The sequence below is a fragment of the Pleurodeles waltl genome, chromosome 3_1 (assembly GCF_031143425.1).
Source record: "Pleurodeles waltl isolate 20211129_DDA chromosome 3_1, aPleWal1.hap1.20221129, whole genome shotgun sequence".
NCBI classification, from domain to species: domain Eukaryota; kingdom Metazoa; phylum Chordata; class Amphibia; order Caudata; family Salamandridae; genus Pleurodeles; species Pleurodeles waltl.
In genome coordinates, this window is record NC_090440.1 from 1789655275 (window position 1) to 1789677091 (window position 21817).

Here is a 21817-nt window from a genome sequence, read left to right on the forward strand (position 1 = left end):
TGAAAGGTAGACTGGAGTCCAAGGTCTTGTTTTGCAGATGTTGTCTTTAATTGTAGATGCTAGAGATCATAATGTCATCAACGAGATACAGCCAACACGTGTTTCGCCACACAAGTGACTTCATCAAGGCTGCAAAACAGTAATGAGATACAAAAAAGGAAAATACTATTGTTATGGCCAACATAAATGTGTGGCGTAAAGCGTGGGCTCATATGTGAATATACGAAAGAGACTCCAAGTAGTTGGATATCCAAACCCAGTGATGTGTGTGTGAACTAAGTAGACTTAACAAGGTGAGTAGGTGAATGTTGGAAAAGCGTAGCAAGTACAGGTTCATGATTGGGACCCTAAGTGCAGAGTGTGAGAGAGAAAGTGAATAACTGTGGCTGAAAGTTGTGTAACCTAGAACTAGAGTAACGGGAGGTATATATTCAAAGTTTAAGGGTGGACAAATGCAACAGTGTACTGGAGTGGTATCTACGAGCCTACAGAGTGAGATGTAACAGGTAGACGAGAGGAGAAGGGCTGAGAGAGAGGTCCGGCAGCCGGATGAGTGAGGGCACACAAGTGAATCAAGTGAGTGGACCAGATAGAGAAGTGGCAGGAACTAAGTACATAGAACATACCTGGGCCATCTGGCCAGAATGGTACGTGACAAAGGTAGGTAGCAAGGGAGCCCCGTGATCAGTTAGCTGGGCTCCAGAAAGTCAATAGTTGCTGGTAGGAAAGATAACAAGGATTGTGAAAAAACAATGAAACAGTACACAGTAAGAGTGAAAGAATGGGAGTAGAAACAAAAAGTAAAGCAAAAAAGGGGGGGAAGGAAGAAGTCTAAAAGAGCGATGTGTAAAGAGAGAGGGAGAAAATAAGAGGAATAGGTCACAAATACATACCTTTTAGGAATGGACCTAGTGGTAATGAGCCTGGGTAGGGTAATGAACCCGTAAGAAAAGGGCAGTAATGGTAGGCCCTGATAAGCCTATGGTCGGGAGCCTAAGAAAGTGTCGGAGAAAAGGGGAGAGGGAACGAGAAATGAGCCAATATAACCTGAAAGAGGAAACCATGAACATGAGCAATTGGTATAATCACAGGTTAAGCTGTAGCGGTGTGGAGTGCGAGAATTAAACAAAGACAAGTGAGTAATAAGATCTCACTACAATGGTAAAGTGGTCCTGGCGTAATCAGTTATGGCCATGAATTGCAGGTAATTACTAAGTTAAAGAGAAGTGAGGTGAAAACTCAGCGCGGTAACGTAAGCTAGGGTAAGTTATACTAATGACAAGGCAAATCGTCCAGAAAAGTCAAGGCGGGTTGAGAGTTGGAGAATAAGCGGAAAAAAGCCCATGTGTACAGGGCTGCGTTGTCGGCATGAAAACAAGTAGTTTTCAAACGAGAAAAAGCGGTAAAACGTGAAAAGCTGGCAGCGCCGTATATAGCACAATCAAAACACCGCTAGTTAGGGATGGAGCAAAGAATTGTGTGCGTAAAACAGCATAATTAGTAAACGGAGACTTGGGCTGTGTGCAAAATGCAAGCTGGCACTGAGGCGGTGAAAAAGTGAACCGCCAAACTAAACGTAAAATAGAGCGATGATTGCATAAGGCAGGGAGGCATAAGGGCAGAAGAGGAAGGCTTACCTGGGAAGTTGTTGAATGTGGCACCAAGTAATCGGAGCGTTGTAATAGTCCGGGAGGACGTGAGATCTCGTTTTAAGAACGCGGAAGGGAATGTTGTAGAAATAGACGACGGACTCGTATTGAGAAAGCTAGTCAGTGTGGCGGCCATGTTGGATGTGAAAAATGATTGAACGAGTGCCTAAGATTAAGGAAGAAACGTAGATCTATGAAATGTCGAAGGGGCGGCCATATTGTAAGGTGGAGGAACACAGGAGAGAAGACTGGGCTTGCAATACAATGTTCATGAAAAGAAAGAATACATTAAAAGAGGTGGACAGTAAAGACAAGACGATATAGAAAGAGATAAGAAGAATATGGGTAAAGAAGCGATTGGTTGAATGGTAGTAGTAGCTGGAAGGTAAGGTAAATATAAATCCGATAGGGAGCACGCCAAAAGGTAATAATTGTAAGTCGGTGCAGAGAGCGTGATTAAGAAGCGAGGTAGGTAACGTAGGTGTGGTGTTGGTGGTAACTGATAATACAGGTTATTGGAGGAATGTATTAATACATGGTTATGGTAAGTACAAAAACAGGTACACAATACAAATATTAGGTTATAATAATACAAGGGCAGTAATACAAATAAACAGTCCAAAGCCACGTAGCATAGTACAGATGTTAGATGTAAAAAACCAAAGGTGACGGAGCATGTAGAAACAGAGGCCATGGAGCGTAATAGTTTGATACAATAGAGGGTGAGTAGGTAGTAAAGCATATGTACAATACAGAGACATGTAAAATACAGGAATGTCATAGCCCGTGAAGAGTAAGGTATATGCATATACGTATTCACGGGTATTGGCCACGGAGGGGCCCAATTATTCAGTGAGAGACACCGGAGGAGTGGATCTCAGACCTCAAGAGAGAAAATAGTGTAGCTCACGGTCTGTGTTTAGGCCTGATTCAACTGTGCGAAGTTTTAAGATCCACTTTGCCTCGCATCTTCGCAGGTCCCTTGTTCTGTCCCCCCATCTTGGGGAGTTGGAAACATGCATAATGCCATGGAATCTAATGTTTAAAAGATCTTTTTCCCCGTGCAGGGTGTTGAAGTGGACAGCAAGAGGATAGTTGGTGTTGACATTTCTGATGGCTCTGACATGTTCCTGTATTCGTTCCTTGAGTGGACGTATGGAGCTACCAATGTAGACCAAACCACATACACAAATCAAGCAGTAAACAGTGAACTTTGTGTTGCAATTCATGAAGGTCTTGATTTGGTGCGTGATCCCAGTATTGTAGGAGAATGAAACCGTTTTGTTAAGGGCCAATTGGCAGGATATGCAGCAGCCACATTTGTAAAAGCCGTTAGGTTTTTCTGGAAGCCAACCCTGTGGGCGAGTTGAGGGGGAGGGGCAGAGAAAACTCGCCCACAGGGTTGGCTTCCAGAAAAACCTAACGGCTTTTACAAATGTGGCTGCTGCATATCCTGCCAATTGGCCCTTAACAAAACGGTTTCATTCTCCTACAATACTGGGAAACATTAGATTCCATGGCATTATACATGTTTCCAACTCCCCAAGATGGGGGGACAGAACAAGGGACCTGCGAAGATGCGAGGCAAAGTGGATCTTAAAACTTCGCACAGTTGAATCAGGCCTAAACACAGACCGTGAGCTACACTATTTTCTCTCTTGAGGTCTGAGATCCACTCCTCCGGTGTCTCTCACTGAATAATTGGGCCCCTCCGTGGCCAATACCCGTGAATACGTATATGCATATACCTTACTCTTCACGGGCTATGACATTCCTGTATTTTACATGTCTCTGTATTGTACATATGCTTTACTACCTACTCACCCTCTATTGTATCAAACTATTACGCTCCATGGCCTCTGTTTCTACATGCTCCGTCACCTTTGGTTTTTTACATCTAACATCTACTATGCTACGTGGCTTTGGACTGTTTATTTGTATTACTGCCCTTGTATTATTATAACCTAATATTTGTATTGTGTACCTGTTTTTGTACTTACCATAACCATGTATTAATACATTCCTCCAATAACCTGTATTATCAGTTACCACCAACACCACACCTACGTTACCTACCTCGCTTCTTAATCACGCTCTCTGCACCGACTTACAATTATTACCTTTTGGCGTGCTCCCTATCGGATTTATATTTACCTTACCTTCCAGCTACTACTACCATTCAACCAATCGCTTCTTTACCCATATCGTTTTTATCTCTTTCTATATCGTCTTGTCTTTACTGTCCACCTCTTTTAATGTATTCTTTCTTTACATGAACATTGTATTGCAAGCCCAGTCTTCTCTCCTGTGTTCCTCCACCTTACAATATGGCCGCCCCTTCGACATTTCATAGATCTACGTTTCTTCCTTAATCTTAGGCACTCGTTCAATCATTTTTCACATCCAACATGGCCGCCACACTGACTAGCTTTCTCAATACGAGTCCGTCGTCTATTTCTACAACATTCCCTTCCACGTTCTTAAAACGAGATCTCACGTCCTCCCGGACTATTACAACGCTCCGATTACTTGGTGCCACATTCAACAACTTCCCAGGTAAGCCTTCCTCTTCTGCCCTTATGCCTCCCTGCCTTATGCAATCATCGCTCTATTTTACGTTTAGTTTGGCGGTTCACTTTTTCACCGCCTCAGTGCCAGCTTGCATTTTGCACACAGCCCAAGTCTCCGTTTACTAATTATGCTGTTTTACGCACACAATTCTTTGCTCCATCCCTAACTAGCGGTGTTTTGATTGTGCTATGTACGGCGCTGCCAGCTTTTCACGTTTTACCGCTTTTTCTCATTTGAAAACTACTTGTTTTCATGCCGACAACGCAGCCCTGTACACATGGGCTTTTTTCCGCTTATTCTCCAACTCTCAACCCGCCTTGACTTTTCTGGACGATTTGCCTGGTCATTAGTATAACTTATCCTAGCTTACGTTACCGCGCTGAGTTTTCACCTCACTTCTCTTTAACTTAGTAATTACCTGCAATTCATGGCCATAACTGATTACGCTAGGACCACTTTACCATTGTAGTGAGATCTTATTACTCACTTGTCTTTGTTTAATTCTCGCACTCCACACCGCTACAGCTTAACCTGCGATTATACCAATTGCTCATGTTCATGGTTTCCTCTTTCAGGTTATATTGGCTCATTTCTCGTTCCCTCTCCCCTTTTCTCCGACACTTTCTTAGGCTCCCGACCATAGGCTTATCAGGGCCTACCATTACTGCCCTTTTCTTACGGGTTCATTACCCTACCCAGGCTCATTACCACTAGGTCCATTCCTAAAAGGTATGTATTTGTGACCTATTCCTCTTATTTTCTCCCTCTCTCTTTACACATCGCTCTTTTAGACTTCTTCCTTCCCCCCCTTTTTTGCTTTACTTTTTGTTTCTACTCCCATTATTTCACTCTTACTGTGTACTGTTTCATTGTTTTTTCACAATCCTTGTTATCTTTCCTACCAGCAACTATTGACTTTCTGGAGCCCAGCTAACTGATCACGGGGCTCCCTCGCTACCTACCTTTGTCACGTACCATTCTGGCCAAATGGCCCAGGTATGTTCTATGTACTTAGTTCCTGCCACTTCTCTATCTGGTCCACTCACTTGATTCACTTGTGTGCCCTCACTCATCCGGCTGCCGGACCTCTCTCTCAGCCCTTCTCCTCTCGTCTACCTGTTACATCTCACTCTGTAGGCTCGTAGATACCACTCCAGTACACTGTTGCATTTGTCCACCCTTAAACTTTGAATATATACCTCCCATTACTCTAGTTCTAGGTTACACAACTTTCAGCCACAGTTATTCACTTTCTCTCTCACACTCTGCACTTAGGGTCCCAATCATGAACCTGTACTTGCTACGCTTTTCCAACATTCACCTACTCACCTTGTTAAGTCTACTTAGTTCACACACACATCACTGGGTTTGGATATCCAACTACTTGGAGTCTCTTTCATATATTCACATATGAGCCCACGCTTTACGCCACACATTTATGTTGGCCATAACAATAGTATTTTCCTTTTTTGTATCTCATTACTGTTTTGCAGCCTTGATGAAGTCACTTGTGTGACGAAACACGTGTTGGCTGTATCTCGTTGATGACATTATGATCTCTAGCATCTACAATTAAAGACAACATCTGCAAAACAAGACCTTGGACTCCAGTCTACCTTTCACTTCATCTATATACTATCAGGGATAATTATCCCTGTCACACCATTGGACTATATACTCTGTGTGCTGTGGCCATCTTTTTCAAGTTTGTCTATGGGTACTCGGATACCCGTATTTGTGCCTACTGGGTAGTAAGGCACTGGGCCAGGTTGCACCAGACCCTGTTTTCACTCTAAATACGTGCACATATACAATTGTTTCACTGCTCAGATGTGCGGCGCCTTTCACCCTTAATACATTCATACATAGTGACGGTCCTGAGGTAACTCAAAAATAGCCATAGTTTAATAATATAAGTGAAAATGATAATAATATGTACTTTCATGATTTAATTTTTTTGTTAAAAGTTTTAAAAAACAGCTCTACACATTATGGAGAGTGCCAATTTGATTAAACTCAGTTACTAAGTCATATATATTTTTAAATAATTGTATAAGAATAACATTATTAGGTACTTAATAAAACACAACGATGCATTGTTAGTGATAATTTGTATTCTAAATCAAAGTGTAAATGCACAATACAATCTTTTTTAGTTTTCTTATTTGAAAAGCATTATTGCAGAATATAGTAAAAAACAACCAATCACCAACCCACCTTGCAACTCAAAGGTAACATTGATATTACTACTATCAACCCTTCTCATCTTCACTAGCAAATCCAGAAGCAGTTTTAAATAATAAGAAACCCATAACCCCCATACACCACACACTCTACAGATAACGAAATAAACAAATGATGCACATCCTACCTTTAAAACTTAAACCGAGCACACCACATCATTGAATGTTCATGCATTTAATTGGATTATGCTGTACGTTTTTAGGTCGAGCGCGCGTGCGATTTGACCTGTTGTAAATTTTGTAGGCTTTTAACGACACCCACCGCACGCCATCACTTTCCCATGTTCGTGGGCTTGCCTTTCAAAAATCCTTTGTTATCACTGGTAACTGCTTTACGTTGGTCTTTCCTTGTGTTTAGCTGAAGACAGCTCTGAGAAGTTTGCATTAGGGGCAGACCTCCTGTGAGGCCGTATAGGGGAGACTTGTTGGACATGTTGATGTTGAAGGGGGTAGTGAATAGTTGCTAGAAGTGTTAGTTGGAGCACACAACTTTATGTCAGCTACGTATCGAATTTATCCCATTTATCGGGTACATGTCGGCGATTTTAATGCCCAGCTGTCCTTTGTCACAAATAGTGATTACATTTGGGAAACTTGTGTCCTGCGACAAATTGCCCTGTGTTTTACCTTTGCTGAGCAAGTTCTATTACATGTTGTCTTGCAGATCTCATGCTGTAGTGCATTTAATGTGATGGTGTGCTGCTAATCCATGTCTTGTGTAGTTTTATGAAACTAATACTGTCACATGGATCATGCATGGCATTGCCCACTGACAAAACGGCACCTGTTGACTCACGCTAATGTGCCAGGAGTGCTACATGACTGGACTCAATGGCAGCGAATCTGCACATTATCGGGATAAATGCCAGGGCCATAGTGGTGGTGGTCACAGGTGGTACAGCTTGTGCTACTAATGGGTGGGATAACTCATCTGACAATGGGCTGTATACAGTGCATAATTTGAGTTGCTGGTTGCTGGTGGGTGGCACTTATTTTTGGGGATCTGCACTTATTTTTCTTCATCAGGCAATTATTGCAAGAAGAACATATATGGAAAAACCAGAGGAAGAGAAAGACGGAAAAGCACCACAAGGGAGAAAGCTGAAAGAGTAAGCTAATGGGGCAGGCGGTGGCTGTACATGGATGAAAGAGACCCGAGATTCCTTTAGGATCACACTTTCTCAGTATTCTGTGCTCACACATTTAACTGTTTCAGAAGAAAGCTTTGGACACCAGCAAGTTTTTATTTACAAATTAAGCACTGGCTCCATGTGTTGACTGTCTCATGTTCGGCCAGTTTCACAGTCTGTTCCTCATTCTTTGTGGGTATATCTGCAATGATTTGGAAATTGGGGGCAGACACAACATGTATTGTAATTGCAACAGCGGCAGATGGTATTGCGTTGTAAAGGTGGGGAGTTGATGTACTGGCAGGTATATGGCTACAGGTATCCTCCACTACTGTGCTGATGGTGTTATAGATGTACAAGCCACTTAACTAGAGGCAGTAGATGGAGTATCCATATCTCAAGAGGAGGTTTCAACAGTGGCAATGGTGGCAGCTACAATTGCGGGCACTCTGCTTGACGTGGAACATTGGTGGCTCTTGTTTTGCAGGATGCTTTTTCCTTTGCTTCTTTATAAGATGGTTAGGGCAGTGGTGCACAGCTTGTTGAGTCTGTTCATATTCATCTTTTTCTGTGTCGGCTGCAAGGGTGATGAGTGTATATTAATAATCTCACAATAACTTCTCTGGGCATGCAATAACTGTATCATGATTTAATGAGTCTAGTCTACTTTTACTAAATATTTTCTACAACAAACATCCTACGAGAACTTATTTATTAATTTAAAGTTGGCACATAGGAGCTAGCTACACATTTTATCATAAAAAAAATGTAACAAACAAAAAGTATTATCGGGCAAGACCCTAAAACGAATTACTTTTTCTAACATGACATCGGGGCGATGACATCTAAACCCATGTGCTAGATCGACCCATGGACATGCCTAACGTAGTGGTACATGTCATGCACTTGGTTTCTCAACTCCTCCAGCTTCTGATCTGCCTTCCATACCCTGAGTGCTGGTGAGTTTAATGATGATTCTGACCTGCTCCTCCTAGGTAATCAACAGCTCTGGTGCAGGAACTCTACCAGTGGCAGGGCTCAGATTGTAATCTGTGCCTAAGTAGTAATTTGTTTCTTTGCAAGTGCACTTTGTCTTTTCAGCAGTGCTTTGTTTTTTTGTTTTTTTTACTTCTATTGAGAATGTTTTGATTTAATCATTTTTGGTGAACACCCCAGATTGTTATATTCCATGACCCATATAAGGTGAGCGGAGGAAAGCCAAAAACATGCTGAACCTGTTGAAGACTTAGCATCACAAAAGTCATGAGATGTGAGGGACAGCCTGCTCAGTAGAACAAATACGGTCTGCATTCTAGGCTGCAGTTAAATTACTCTGGGATGCAGAAATCAAGACAAGCTTTACAGGGCACAGGGTATGTAGATCTGAGTGCTCGTATGTAAACGGCTTCTTGGCATGGGCAGAGAGTGAAATCTCATATAAAGATCATATTTGTACGGATATCCTCTTAAAATGCTACTTAGTCATGGTTCATTTAAACTTTAAGAACTATAGGAACAAACACACACTGACTAAAATAGACGATGAATTAATATCTTAGGAGTGAGTTTCACTCCATGAGAATAGGTTTCACTGTAAGAGGGTTCCAAGCACTAGATGTAACACACTCCCTAAGAATGTGTATCATTTACTTCAAGTGGGTGGATTCCAGCGGGACTGATACTGGCAGTGAGATTTCGAGACTGGGCATTAGCTGGACTTCAACACATTTCATTATTGGGAGAAATATTTTCTGGGTGCTTGTCTCGCTTAATTAGAGCATGTCTTACTGATGAAGAACATGTTTCTGAGGGACTCGCACTGAGAGTAATTTTTCCTCTTTGTTTGCTCACTTTGTTTATTTTTTATAAAGCTTTAAAATGCAATCACATAGAACATAAAACATATTGTATTCACCATATTGTATTTGTCAGGTCAATTCTGATAGCACATTTACAATACAATATAATTACCTCACATTACATAACATCATATAATAGCAAGTAGGAGGGGGTCTGCACAAAACAAGTTCACGATTCCACGTTATTATTCTTTAATCCAAAAGGTATTTGTCTACTTTTTATTATAGCAATTGTTGGAGGCTGGTTATTAGTAGATGTAAGTACACACCTACTACTAGCAATAATGCCCCAGGCAATGTTCAGTCCAGCCAGTGTCTCAAAATATCAGCCCATGGCTCAACCCATAGCTTGGCAACGAGCATGCAGGCTTATCTTCGGAGACAGGTATGTAAAGCATTTACATACACAACAACAGTAAATAAGTAAGATACAACACACAATAAGAATCCTACATATATTTATAATAACGATAGCAAACACAAATATTTGCATCTTTAAAATGACACCAAAACAACAAAAATCTAATTTAGGGAACCAGATTTATGAATTTTTAAAGATTAAATAATTATGGTTTCTAGTGCTTAGGAATCAATAGCATCAACCTGTGACATCTAGTCGCGCTTGACTGGGATAAAGTCAAAGTTTGAGTCTGATGGTGATGAAGTCGTGCTCGGATACCCTGAGCAGGAGGCCTCTATAAAAAGTTTACTTTTGCACTTAGAAACATTTAGGGAGCTTTTCCCTCTCGACCTCGTGCAGTCCTCCTCAGCAAGCCAATTTCGATGCAGCATCCTCAAACTGCTTTTTCCCTTGTCAAATCCTGGAAGTTTGGAGCTTTCAGTGGCACAAACCTGACTGGCTGGGTTGAAGGTAGTCGGCTTGACTCATGACGGTGAGTCTGTCCACCTATGGAGCTTTTTCCAAAGGTTGCTCCAAACTTCTCCAAACTTCCGGATCTCCTTCCAGAAGATCCACTTTGGGTCTCAAAGTGTCCAAACCACACATCCAAGGGTGTAGAAGCTCTGAGTTTAGGACCACGATTCCCACAATGCACCTGGCCAAATCCTTAAAAGTACACTGGATGCACTCCAGGCTTGGTACATTTGTGAAAGTTGGTGCAGACAAGTTCTGTTACCCTGTTGCTTTTAGGGAGTCTAATATTGAGTCCTTTTTGAAGCAAGGCAAAATCATTTGGGATGTTGTTCCAGTGTGCAACAAGAGTAGTACTTCAGTATGAAGTCCTCTGTATTTCAGACCAGGGTGCAGCAGGGCAGTCCTTCTTCTTCTTGTGGTTTCAAGCAGCAAATCGGAGTTACAATGCAGATCAGCCACTTTTATTCATTCATCTTGGGGGACAGGCAGGAGCACTCTAGTGTAGTGTTCTGCAGGGTGCCACCCAAAAGCATGACAGCTTCCACCAAAGTTTGGCATTTTCTTGTCCCATAAAGCACTGCACTTTAACATTCCAGGATGGACGATTGTCTTCCAGAGGAGCAAGATCTGGCAAAACCAACCCCCTGGTGTGGCTCATTTCCATTAACACTCCCCCTCTGGATATCTGCAAATTCCTTTCCTGAGTCCACTCTCTATTCTATCTTTGGGGTACAAGTTGAGAGGGTAGGCTGGGCAAGCATTCCTTTCTGTCTTGCTTCCTTTGAAGCCTCAGTTTGATTTACCAAGCCCCCTTCCTGGCCTATCCTCAGCATCTGCCAACCTCCCCCATCAGACAACCTCTGCTCAGTGCAGGCCACTTGTCACCTAATCAAAGCAGCCTGGCTAATCCTGTTAGGGCTGACCAGTCGAGAGACCACTAGCAGGCTGGAATTTGGCTTTCAGAAAAAAGTCTTATAACTTATGTTCTGTACTAGTTATGATATATTCAACATTGGCAAGTTATTGGATTTATCATTACCTTTATTTTGAGTCCTTTCATGACACATTTAACTCCTTCCTAGCAATACTTATGCTTATGGAAAATATTTCCATTTTAGCCTATGGAGCTAAGTATCTACAATAAGGAAAAATGAAAGGTGCAGTTTTTCCTCACCAGGGCATATAAACCTCTTTTATAATGTCCCTGCTTCTAGTTACGTGTGCACCCAGCCCTTGGGTCATCTAGAGGGAAACCTTGGGGTGACCTATACGTAAACAATAAAGTAGATTATCACTTTGGAAGTACCTAAAATTTGAAAGTAAAGTTTGCACACATTTTACTTTTTAAAGACAGCCTGCAAGGCAGGGCTGCCTTTGAAAATGACAGCAGGCAACACAGCAGTGTACACTCCAGTGCAGGAAATTCTAGACCTCTAAACCTCCCTGCCCTATTATATACTAGGGGCTTATAGGTAGTTTGAGTCCCCCTTGCCCTATTATTTACTAGGGACTTACAGGGGTCTGCCCTTGCCAATTGTAATTGTGCCATTTTATCATATACCTTTTGTTCGAAGCACCGGCCATGCAGCTGTTTAGCAGAGCCCAGGGCACAGTCAGGGTCAGTTACCATCTGTATCAGTCAGAAAACATTGGGGTGAACATGCTAAAAGGATGACTTTCTCACAACAATGTATACTGCTTCTACACTGCCTATTTGCCAGCCCCATTTCAAATCATTCTGTCCTCTATAAACTGCCACCACTTCCCTCCCTTAACTCCCTGCCCCTTTGTCCTCAACCTCCCCTCTGATAGGTCACTCCTCCATCTACATATGCTCTCCTTCCACCTCATCATATACCCAAGAGTGTCACTGACATTCATTTGTTTCTCACCCAAGATCCCCTCCACAAGTACAGTCATTTTGGCCATCACTGCAACCCAATGAGAGTTAAAACCATGTCCCTTTATCCATTAAAAATAGATCATGGACAGGTAACTGGTTGTCAATCACAGACAATTTCACCCTTCTGGTATTTAGGGCACTGCGGCAAATGGTGTTTGCTCCCATTCATGTGGGATTCAATAACCACTTCTGATGTGGTTCATATACCATCTTTTCCAGCACATCTACCTGTGCATTTGCAACTTGTAAGGAGAACATATTGATACAGAACATGCTGGCTGGAACCGTGCAGTACCATGCAACGGAGACTGTTATAGGGCTGGTCACCACTCTGGTGTCTTTAGGGACCTGGTGCCCCTAGGCTCAAATGGTTTGTGAGAAAAATGTCATTGTGAAAGGCATGGCAACCAGTTCTGTGGCAGCACTGCCTGCTACATTCTGTTCTTTCCCAGCAGTACCAAGGTGGACAGTCTGTAGTCGTGTTGATGTTGCTTGGTTCATCTTAACGGCTTCTTCCCTTGCCATGCTGGGTAGTTTCTAAATGTTGCCTTGCCTCTTGTGGTTGCCTCTGCCTTCTGGACCTTAGCCTACACTAGTCTGCCCTCATGAATTACAGTATATATGGGCCTGCTGATAAACGGCCATTACCTTTTTGTTTTTAGCAGCACTGTTCAACTTGTATTACATTTCATAGCTCCCATTATCAATTTCTCCCTGTCTGGTTGGGTTATCTTCCTTTGCGTTGAAGCTCCTTTCCCAGTTGGCCCAAGCCAGGTTTTGTGTTAGGATGGGAAACACATGAAATTATCCTTGTCAATTGGGTATTTCCTACCTAAAGTAACTTTTATATTGTATCATGTTGCAGTGTTTCCTCTTCCAGGTCATGCCCTCAAATAGCACCATAAGAGTGCATAGTTCTGCATGTTGTTCTAGCTTGTTGGCCGCTCCAGAAGTATCACCTTGACATTGGTTCCCAGGAATCATCAGCTTCGAATATCCCTTTTCTCATATGAATCTTACCATGTTTGCAATTCACCCGAGGTATATTCAGTTCACTCTTTTTCTACAAAGCAGCTGGTATTTTACAGACATGCTAATTTTCTTTTCTATTCTCCACACTCATGCATACTGTAGTTTGGAGCAGTGCCATTTTAATTATCTTTGGAGTCCCACAGAAGATATATTTTGGGACTTCAGGTTTGGAACAAATTTTAACTTATTATCTATTTTCTGCCACTTTAAATCATCTTTATGACGAAGAGTATCGAATTATATGTTCAACTTTGAGAAACAGGCTGCCCACAATCTGCTAGCCATCTAGTCCCAACAGAAAGCTTGAACACCATTTTATAAAGCAATTTATTTTTGCACTTTGATCTAGATATTACTTTTTGTCTTGCAACATTATACGTGTAATTCAGTGTTTAGCCAATTTAGCCTTTTCCCAATTACATGAGAAACGCATTGGGTATGACTTGAAAGGTGTTTAGTAGTCTCATGCTTAATATTAAAAGAAGACATATGCACATAGCACTTTCGGTTGTAAATTCAAATGCCAGATATGTGTAATTACCCAAAAAATCCCATATACATCTTGCATTCTTGCTGTATTAGGGAACATCAAAGCACAGTTCCTAGTATTTTCACCATTCCATCAAATGAAATCTGATAATTTTCTCCTTAAGCATCTTCCTCTGCCTTGTCCCGCCTGTTCTTCTATGTGTACACTAGTAGCTGGACAGTGGTCTCCAACTTTGTTGATAGAGAGAAATCAGAGGGATGTGAAGAGATGAGAAGGACTGAGAGGAAAAAAAGAATGGCATACTGAGATAGCTGAAGTAGAGATAGAGGTGAAGAGATAAATGAGGTAGGGCAAGGTAAAGAGAGAAAGGTGAGGTGGCCAGAAAGATACAGAGAGGTAGATGAAAAAAGAAATATAAAGAGATAGGTCAGGTTTTAGAGCAAGGTTTTAGCGAACCCTAGTGACTGGAAGAAAAATATGGAGAGAGAGAGAGAGAGAGAAAGCGAGAGGTGGGGTACACTGAGGTAAAGAATGTGCAAAGACTGGTATTTTCCATTAAACTAGTCATAAGTGAATTGTTCATTGCCAGTAAATGCAATAAGAGATCAATGTACTGTATGGGAGCTAGAATTTTTTCTGTGTTAACCTAGTGTTTTTGCCAAACCCTGAAAACAAAAGGAGTTCCATGTCTTCTGATTAAGTTTTTCATTAATAATTATTGACATTTATAATATTCATGTCTGTTCTTGTTAGTTGTTTATTTAATTTCAGAGGCAAGATACAGCAAAAGCCATCACTTAACATTGTCAAAAGCAGTTCTTTAGATTATATTTTAAGGGGATATAATTTATAAGGGGTACCACATTTTATATTACTATCTATCAGAATTTCAATAAACATTATCATGTTTTGCCTGCTCTCTGCAAAAAGAAAGAAATGAAAATTATTTGACACATATATCATTTGTAATTTCTAGTGGCAAATACATTTTGATAAACTGTTTTGACAATAGAGTAAACTGTGGTCCATTGCTAGGTTTTTCAGTGGTTCCCAGCTTTTGGCTGATTGTTTAACCAATGGAGGTTAAGAGAAGATATCTATTTCCAGCAAAAATAATGGTTGCGCAATAAAGCCCACTCAAATACCATTCAAATAACTGGACTGCCCACTAGTGAATCATGGTTCCTCAACACCAGTGCTATTGATGACATCTAACATAATTGCAATATCCTCATAAAATATATTGAGATTGAAGGAGGTGATGCTGTGCATTTTTGTAGAGCAATATAATTTCTTTCCGAAAAGCAGTAAGGTCAAACCTATAACTACTTTGAATTCTTGTTAGCTAAATTACAACTAGACCCACTTCCACAATAGTCTACATTTTGAACTTCCAGGTGGCTACCTTTATCTGTAGATTACACTGATTTTACCAAACATATTTTACCCAACACAAATGTGCTTTCATTATAGATTATCTGAACATCGGCCAGATGACCTAGCTAATTCTTCTAGCCAAGGCATCATTGAAGACCTGGATAACTTTGGTTTCTACCATTTTGTTGACTAGCCAACTCACATGGGAGGACATGGGCTTGACATCTTTTTTCACACACTTCTTGATATATAACATCCTGATCTGTATTCTGTGAGGCCTTGAATTTCTTTTTCATTAACAATTCACAACTCGTTTTACCACATGACCCCAATTTATGCATCCCCGATGGATGGCACATTGATGCCATTAGAGCTTTTACACACTGGTGGATATTATCCGACCTCTCAAATCCTTGAAATGTAACTGCCACTCTGACTACTCCTTACTAGTCCCGGTGCGCTTCAAACATAGTGCAGTTCTGAAATATCACACTACCAACTTTTTAAGCATTTCTCTCATGAACTTTTTTTTTTTAATAACTTTCTATTGACATTTTCAATAAACAGAACAGTACAAATTGAGCAGCGATAGAAACTCGTCCGAAATTATTGAGAGCTTAAAGTTTAAGTGCCATTCTGATTCTGCCCCTGAAAAAAAAACTTTGATTTCACTATTTGATTCATTATTTTTAATAACAGATCAAATAATGCAATTCTTAGATGGTCATCTAAGAAACTGGAGATGGTGGTGGTTTGGCACCTACAAATATTTCTGGAGCAATAAACATTGATGAAAGACCACTTTAACAATTATCTAATGCAACTTGCTTAAGCAGATATATGAGTGAGATGTGTTTGTGCTCAACATTCTGGATCTCCACCCTGCATTTAACACTGTGGTGTGTCATTTGGTATTAAACCCTTGCCCAATAAAACCCTTGATTGATTCTGGCTTTTCTTGGTGGAGACAGTAGCTTTTTTCTTCGTGTTCTATTCTTGTTGTTTAAACTGTGAGAATCCCTGCTTCTTCCTTCTCTCTTTAACATTCACATGGGGCCCCTGAGGTGTATTCCTAGGAGTCAGATGTGTACCCTAGCTATGAAGTTGAAACTTATTTAGTTACTCTGTTGATCTGGTTAGAAATTGTTTGGATGTAATGGGCTTAAACTTAATCCTTCCAAGGTTAAACTCTTTGGCCTTTGTCGCATGTTGGCCAACCTTCCCTTCTGCTGCTCTTCTCCCACATTCCTTGTCCGCCAAATAGCATTTGCCTCCATAGAGTAAGCTTGCAAGTTCGCTGAGGCTGATTTCAACGTATTTTTTTATTGATCCCTATTTCAATTCTATGCTGATAGATGTTTTGGTCAACCTAGTTTAGACTATTGCAATCTCTGTGGGTCTTTCAGCCTGTCAACTACAGCGGTTTGAGTGAGTGAGGAATTCTGTGACGTACTTGCAATTTCGGTTACAAATTATACTCTAAGGCGGACTCCACATATGTTCCCAAAGGATAATGAAATCTTTTCAAAATCCTGTGTTCACAGCCTTTTCCTCCTGTAAATAGTGAATAAAAAGGGCTGTATGTTTCCACAAGAATGATGATATTGAGAGGTAAATATGAAGTATCCTCAGCTCAACTTCTCTGAGCAAAAGAAGAGAAGACAGTCATTTCGGACTTCCGGTGAAGAGTATGTACCACCCCATATACAGCAACTACCTTGCCTCAATGTTTGAGAAGGTTCTGAATTATTTTACTATATGTTGGCAATATGCGGGTGTGGGTTGGGTCCCCATGCCTAGATATGATTTGGTGTGTGTCTGACCATCTTTAGTGCTGTTATGATAGTCATAATCGAAGAGCGCCTTTCATGTTTTGTTTGTATTTCACATTTGCTGTATGAGAAAAGTTATGGCTAAAGATTTTAATGATTTAGTATGTTTACTATGTTTTGTCATTTATTTTACCGCATTATGTTATTTTGAAGATTTCTTTAAATGGGTGCAACCTAAAATATTTTGTTTCCACAGAGACTGGGAAGGAAAGCTTTTGTTGCTGCAAGAAATCTTGGATGAGTGGTTAAAGGTTCAAGCAACTTGGCTTTATTTGGAGCCTATTTTTAGCTCACCGGACATTATGGCCCAGATGCCAGAGGAAGGAAGACGATTTAACACAGTAGATAAAACGTGGAAAGAGACTATGAAACAAGTCTTGTTGGTAAGTGTAATGGACTATGCAAAAAAATAAAATAAAATTGTATGTGTTGGGCTTGGAGAAAAAGGTTTATGTACAAAATGAAATAGCAAAATTTCAGGCACATAGTTCTGCATTTAGTGGCATTGCATGCAGACCACCTAGTGCCACGTATGGAACAGAAAGCACTGATATAATGGGGTACCATCAGATTTATCCATTCCAGTCTCTAATTGTGTTTGTTATGGTGGCATCTCTCTTTTTTCAATCTGCTCTCTAGCGGTCTCATTTACCTCTCTCTCTTCAGAGTCTGTGGTCATCTAAATTACTTTTTCTCTCATCGTCCTACCATAGTTTTCCTCATTTCTCCTGACTCCCTTTGGTATTACTTTTTCTGGCTCTTCTATTCATCACTTTATCTTTCTGCTTTTTCATGCTCCATTAAATTTCCTTTCTATGCTTTCTTCCTCTGAATAGTTCACTACTGTATAATTTGCTTGCTATTGCTTTCCTATCACTTTGTCCAATGTTATTTCAATGAGATTTTTCTAGCCAAGAAACTATAACAGAAAACAACCATCTAATTCCAGAATTCATGAACATCATGGTAGTATAGGCTACTCGCCAGCCATGGCTGAAAGTGATAGCTCCTGTTTTCTTTGGCTGAGGTTCAAAATCTGAATATAAGGCGTTTATTATGAGGTGGATGATAACAGGGCAGTCACCAGAAATAGGTCTAATTTTTAGGATGGGCCCTTTTTTTATATATCTGCCAACTTTTCTATTTTCAGGTCCATCATATATGTCAGGACGGGTTCCTATGGCACTTATATTCCCTCTGAATTCTGCAAGAGAACTTCTAGTGAATCAGGGACTTTTATTTTTAGACTGATAAGTAACAAATACTTAGAGTTGGCCTTGAGTCAGCTTCTTAATCATGAGTGGATTGCTCTCATTTATCTTACTTCCTTCTTCCTGATTTGATTGCATAGCTTCATAGTCTTCTGTTGTCCTGTCCAGGAGCATTTCAGTCCCACTGTTTTTTATGGCATGTATATTTCTACTGCTAACATCAAACCTTTCATTGCCTAACCCTCCCACCCTATGGCTACTGTCCCTCCCCCCCTCACATCCCTCAGCCCCTTTGCACCTTGAGTGCCATCCACCATTCTATCATTAGATCACCCACTATCATGCTTCTTTGTGCTATGCAGCCAAATATGCTACATTCCCTACACCATGTGCAAACATGGATAAAGGAGAAGATCCTTCTACTAAACCCACAGAAACTTGAATTCTTCCTCCTCTGTACTGCCCTTAAGCACAGGTTCTACTGAAGTCTCTTATCTCCAGAACTGGAGGGTTTTTCTCGCACGTGAATACTATTGGTCAAATTCCTACATTTATCCTATGACTCTAACCTCTCATTAACTCCTCACATTAATTATGTAATCAAATTCACCAATTTCCACCTGTATACCCTAAAACAAATCGACAGCACATCCCCATTGAACATCTGAATACGGCAATTCATTTTCTTGTTGTCTCAAGGATGGACTTTGTAAACTCCATGCTACAAGAAGCACCACAAACATCAGTCACTCCTCTCAGATCTTTCCTATACTCAACTCTATACTTTATTTTATTTGGCAAGTAGATTCGATCACATCACTCCCATACTTAGAAATCGTCCATGGCTACCCATCACAGCGAGAATCATATTCAATACATCCTGTCCCATGCATAAAGCAATCCACAAAAAATAAATCCTCCCTACTTAGCCTATATACTCATTTTCTGTGGGAGCTCCCAGGTCCTTGGAAGTCAACTAACCCTTCTTCTGCCTAAATGTGGAACAACCACAGCACAGAAACAATGTTTTACCAGGAGGCCATAGCCTTTCATGCAAAAGATCTGCTCTTGAACTTGAACTCAGTGTACTACAAGGAGGCTTAGAAGGAATCTATAATTTTTAACATCACCAGTGGTATCTGGTTTACAAATAGCCTTTCTGGTGGGAATAACAGCTGAGAGTCCTTTAGCCTTGGAATTTGGTCCCTAGTTGTGATGTTACTTAGGGTAAAGCATAGGGGTAGAGGAGTTCTGAACCAAAGGTGAAACCTACAGTGTGGTCAGGTTATTATGGTAAGGGTTGAAGTCGGGTAATTTGATTACACCACTATTTTTAGTTGCCTTGAGCGCATTCATAGTTGTACTTTACCTTTTACAGTGCCAACAAAATATGTCCCTCAATTTATCTAAGCTGATAGAGATCAGCACAAGCAGAAGTACAAACAAATAGAATGGTGGCGTAACCATTTATCACCATTTCCACAAACCAAAGCACTCCCTACTTATTTAACATAGCTTTCTATTCATTGCTATCAGTGAAAATAATTTTCAGGTAATTAAAGTGGGATCCCATTGGATGCCTTCATCGCCTAGAATTTTGATTTGCAACAATAATTTACTAGGAAGAATTCCGACTGATTTGTAGAGAGTAGGGCGGTATAGTTTGGATCTTTTATTGTCACCACTCAAGTGCTTTAGAATTTGTTTTGTTCACTTGGACAGATGAGGAGGTTATCCAGCACCAAAATAAATAACAGAGGTGCAAGCGTGAGATAGCCCTGCCTTGTACACAGTATAGACCGAAAAAGCCTGACTGCTGAGCTGGACCTTCATAAAGAAGCTCCCAGGTTTGGGATCACTTATTGGTCTTTAGCTCTGTATATACCCTGCTTTTCACCCTGCTACTTTAAATCATCGCAATGAAGAAATCTTATGAGCGAAACTGATTCCACTTACTTGCATTTTTTGAAGATTTTTTGAAGTGCCTCTATCTATTTGAGGCTCATAGGACTCAGTCTACCTCCTTTCGGATTGGAAGCATGAGGAAGTATGTCTTCATGTTGCTAAGAACAGTTACAATTCTCTGACTGATCTTCCTACCGATTTATATAGCACAAGATACTGCACTCTTTTCCATCTGCGAGAGCCTGCTCTCCCAATATATTGATGAAGTGACATTTGCACCGTAGCCTGGCCCAGTTGTTGATCCTTCCGCCACCTGACTTGCCTCCGACTGACCCAGTGCTTTGTAATGGAAACGGCCTGTTGGTGCGTGTTGGATGACCAGCCGGCCTGGTTCCTTGTAATGGTGACAGCATGTTGCTGGCCGTTAGCACGGTTGTCCCCCCACTGGCTGTGCCAGAAGCAGAAAAATTAAATTATAACTTACTATTGTTTTATTTTTCTACTTCTGGCACAGCCAGCACTGCAGTGAGCGGTAGTGCTGGGCCACAGGAGATGGGAGGAGGGGAGGGTGCACCTAAGTCTGCATGTGTGTTTGGCCGGCGTCTGAGGCTGGCCAAACACACATGCAACTTAAGTTATCTCCATTCGCCCCACCCGTTGAGTTATGTGGCCACCACTGCTGCGCGTTGGATGAGGCTTGGTGAGTGACTCTCAGCACCCTGCCCCATGGAGAGTGCCCTCCATTCTAGTACTGATGCCCCGGTGCTGGCTCGTTGCTTCAGGACTGGCCCATGCCTGGGGCACCCCCCATAAGGGCTGATGCCCTGGATCTATTGGTGGCTTACTTCCGGGGTGTTGGGTGCAGTACGTTCTGGTTGGCTTTGATAGGGCACCAGACATGCAGAACCTACTGCTCCCGTCAGGGGTACTCACTGTATAGCCTGCACTCACCCTTAGGTAGTTTGGCACTGAGCAGTCAGTCTTATCACAGAGGCAATGTATAAAGCATTGGCACAGCACCTTCACACAATACATGAATGTCACAAAAGAGACTTCACGTGTGTGGTAGGCTAACAAAGTTTGTATTCAACACCCACATTAATTAACACAACATAAACATCATGACTTTTGGGCAAAAATCATACTCTGGTATTCTTACACTGTTGCTTGGTGAACGAATACGCTCTCTTGACTCAGAAATGACCATGCAGACTCTTTTTGGCAGTTCCAAAGACAGTATTTCTAGCTGCCACAACAAGGAGAAGAACACTGTGGACTGCACATCACTACCTGCCTCCAAGGTTTTTCTCAAAATCTTGTTCATAGACAGACTCTTATATACAAATCAGTACAAAACTTTATTACACATGATTAACAATTGATGACTTGCAAGTTTACAGATTAAAATGGAAACCCCATAACCCTGAATTCCTGGGTTAAGACATTATTCACTCTTTATTATACATTCAACAAAGGTTTATGACTGAGCATTCTTTGACCTGTGAATGTGTACGTGCTCTTTTGTGAATATTATTAATTTGAAGTGTGTGCTGACAGCATTGTGGGTCCGGGACACCTGAGCATTTGGAATTTGGCTTCTTCCCTGCATCCATTGTAAATCACGCATCTGTGTGCTTTGGGCTAATTCAATTATGTACCCAGTACCTAATCAGTTGGCAATATGTTTGTAGGCACAGAGAGTGGGCTGTGGATTTGTGTGCTAATGTTGTAAATACCTGCA

At 41.2% G+C, this 21817-nt stretch overlaps 1 protein-coding gene across 2 annotated transcripts in view; it reads left to right on the top strand.

Moving 5' to 3' along the window:
* Positions 1 to 21817, top strand: part of DNAH7 (dynein axonemal heavy chain 7) — a 1158398-nt gene that overhangs the window by 271635 nt on the left and 864946 nt on the right. For both annotated transcript variants that reach the window (XM_069225862.1, XM_069225863.1), the window contains one exon: positions 17157 to 17343. In XM_069225862.1, coding sequence (XP_069081963.1) covers positions 17157 to 17343 — 187 coding nt within the window. The remainder of the gene's footprint in view (positions 1 to 17156; positions 17344 to 21817) is intronic.